At 38.2% G+C, this 2,927-nt stretch overlaps 1 protein-coding gene across 1 annotated transcript in view; it reads left to right on the plus strand.

Annotated features, from left to right (window-relative positions):
• LOC131431811 (1-phosphatidylinositol 4,5-bisphosphate phosphodiesterase epsilon-1-like) overlaps positions 1 to 2,672 on the plus strand; it is an 87,285-nt gene extending 84,613 nt beyond the window's left edge. The window contains 2 exon segments of the mRNA XM_058597709.1: positions 1 to 963; positions 965 to 2,672. The exon segment at positions 1 to 963 is cut by the window's left edge and continues 350 nt beyond it. Coding sequence (XP_058453692.1) covers positions 1 to 963; positions 965 to 2,146 — 2,145 coding nt within the window. The 3' untranslated portion in view covers positions 2,147 to 2,672.
• Positions 2,673 to 2,927: the final 255 nt, after the last annotated feature.

The raw sequence follows: 2,927 nt of genomic DNA on the forward strand, positions 1-2,927 counted from the left end.
AGTCACTCATCTGATCGTTCAGATATATTATCACTGAACTGCGAGAGCTCAAGTATTAGTGGGAGTGACAGTCATTTGCCATCTTCAACGCGAACCCGCACCATGCCAAATGCCAATCATCCTTGCTATCAATGTTCATCATTGAATGAGGCTAGTGCAAAAAAGCTTTGTCGAAAGGATCCACTGGGATTAATTGCACACACAGAATCACAATTGATGCGAACATATCCCGCTGGTCTTAGAATAGATTCTTCGAATTTTAATCCAGTATTTTTCTGGTCATTTGGATTTCAGATGGTTGCACTTAACTATCAAACTGAAGACATGCCTATGCATATCAACAAAGCTATGTTTGAAGAAAATAATAGTTGTGGGTATGTTCGAAAACCTGATGTGCTTTGGAATAGGTCTCATTTGATGTATAGAAGATTCAATCCTCTGGAAAAAGAATTCGACGGATTGCATGTTACACAGTTAGTTATAAATATTGTTTCCGGTCAATATTTGAACCAAGTAACAAATGGTACAAGCATTCACGTAGAAATTGAATTATTAGGCATTCCCATAGACTATGGAAGGCGTAGAACGAAACCTGTCCGGTTGTACAACTTCAATCCAGTATGGAATGAAACATTCTTTTTTAAGATAATGTTCCACGATTTGGCATTTCTAAAATTCAGTGTGTATGAAACGGAGTCGGTTGTAGTCGCTCAAAGAGTTATATCACTCAAATGCTTTCGACCCGGTTATCGCCATGTACGACTTAGATCTCCAACGAATCAACCGCTAAATATGGCGTCGTTGTTTGTATATACACGCGTGGAAGAAGAAGGTTTGGATAGATCATACGGTGAAATTGATGAACAGTACCTTCAGCAAACTCGATTAGCCAATCGAAAAGATCTTTTAGACGAAGGAGAGCTTCTTCTAGAAAGTAAGGTTCCATTATTGAAGCGCAAGACGTTTTTTTTGTACTATCTACGACGCAGTACCAAATAACCCCTTCACGATTCTTAAGATCACCCAGGAATGCACAACGAAGGACGTACTCATGATGGTGTTGCAAAAAATGAGCAAATCACGAACGGATATAAGTAACTATATTTTAATAGAAGAAGTATATACGGGCTGGGAGAAAAAAGATAAACGGCATCCTCCAACTCAACGAGTTCTGGACATGACAGAAAAACCTTTACAAGCTCAGGCTAGTTGGAAAGGCGATGGACGCTTTATACTCAAACGAATAGGCAATGATCCAAGCAGCCGTGCCTGGGTTACATCAATTAGGCGAACAACAGAAGCTAGAAGAGCATCAATAGCAACGACGACATGTGGGGGCGATACGGTAACTGGACAGGAATCAGGAGTAACAACCGATGATCCGCTGGCACTGGAGAACGTAGACAATTTTCTCGTATGCGTGTTCAATGTTTCGCATGATATACCTTATGCAATATTGAGAGTACCTATGAAATCGACGGCACAAGACGTACTAGCCCAGGCTCTGCTAAAAGCACGTCGTTTAGATAACCCCAATAATTTTGTACTAGTAGAAGAATTAAATTACAGTAACAAAAGCAATGACACGATGCAGCGAATATTAATGGATGATGAAAACGTCCATATGACCCAAGCAAATTGGAAAACGATAGGGCGCTTCGTAATACACGAGCGAAGCCAACTTACCCCTTCTACGATTCGTAAAACCATATTACCCATAGAGAAGATTAGTCGTGGTCTCAGTATAAGCCGTGGCTCTTCATCTTCATCAACATCGGTTCACTCGCTGGTATCAAAATCGCCTATTCAGGTTGCTCTTAGTGATCCAACAACATCTAGAATAAAATGTCGATCTGCAGAGACGGCGTCTCACGGAGTCAAAACGAGACATTCACATTCTGGCTCGGGATCAGGTGGTTCGTGTGGTAGTTCAGGAGAACGGCACAAGTACAGCTCAGATAAAGACACGTCATTTTCTAGTACGAGTAGTAGCAGTAATGCAACATCGAAGTCCATGAATCTCCGCGAAGTTCATTCTGAAGGAGAAACTCTTAGTGATGAAGAAGCAAAAGAAGGTGACATTATATCAACTATGTCGCGGTTTAAACGTATGTCGATAAAAAAGCTTAAATCATGGAAATCATAAGCACCTGTACATAAGTATTAACTATAAATCCATGAAATGATTTCAATTGTCAAGTAACAAGTTAGCTATGTTGATCAGGTTCACACTTTAGGTGGATAATCACTTTTTATCAATCACTATTTTTTTCAGGATAGGAGTTAATCGAAACTGAACCGGTATTTTGAAAACTGTAATTCATAAGTAAACTATAATTTCTCATAAAATTACAGTTTATTGGTAATTGTAACATAAACTGGTCGAACCGGGCATCCTGATACAAGTGAAGCATATGAAGAGCTCATTACAATACTTTCATAATGCGCATTGCTTCGTTGGTTAACACGGAGTTATTTTTTTAAACCCGAGTAGATAATATGTATTTTTAGAAATAAATGTGTAACATACAATAGTGATTTTCAAAACTTCTCACTTGATTTTGAATAAAAAATTATTTCATTATGCAGTCACATAACAAAGTATAACCACCTCCTCGTCGGTGATTTTTCAAAAAAAGAAAACTCGCCCATACACGATATAAATCATTTAACCAACTCCACTTTGTTAAATTCGTTAGTCCCCATTTTCCAGATAGATGCAATAAGATAACGGTTCTACTGATTTTAAAACATTTAAATACTATCTAATATTGTTTAGGAATTTTACGATGCATCTGATACTTTCAGCAACATTATATATTCTGAGAATTGATACATTCAGCGAACATATCCATTCCACAAATAGGATACGTAGATGTACGAACTTTACCAACTATTATATCGGCACTATTAGCAAGAAGCGGAGC

The sequence above is a fragment of the Malaya genurostris genome, chromosome 2 (assembly GCF_030247185.1).
Source record: "Malaya genurostris strain Urasoe2022 chromosome 2, Malgen_1.1, whole genome shotgun sequence".
Taxonomy (NCBI): Eukaryota; Metazoa; Arthropoda; class Insecta; order Diptera; family Culicidae; genus Malaya; species Malaya genurostris.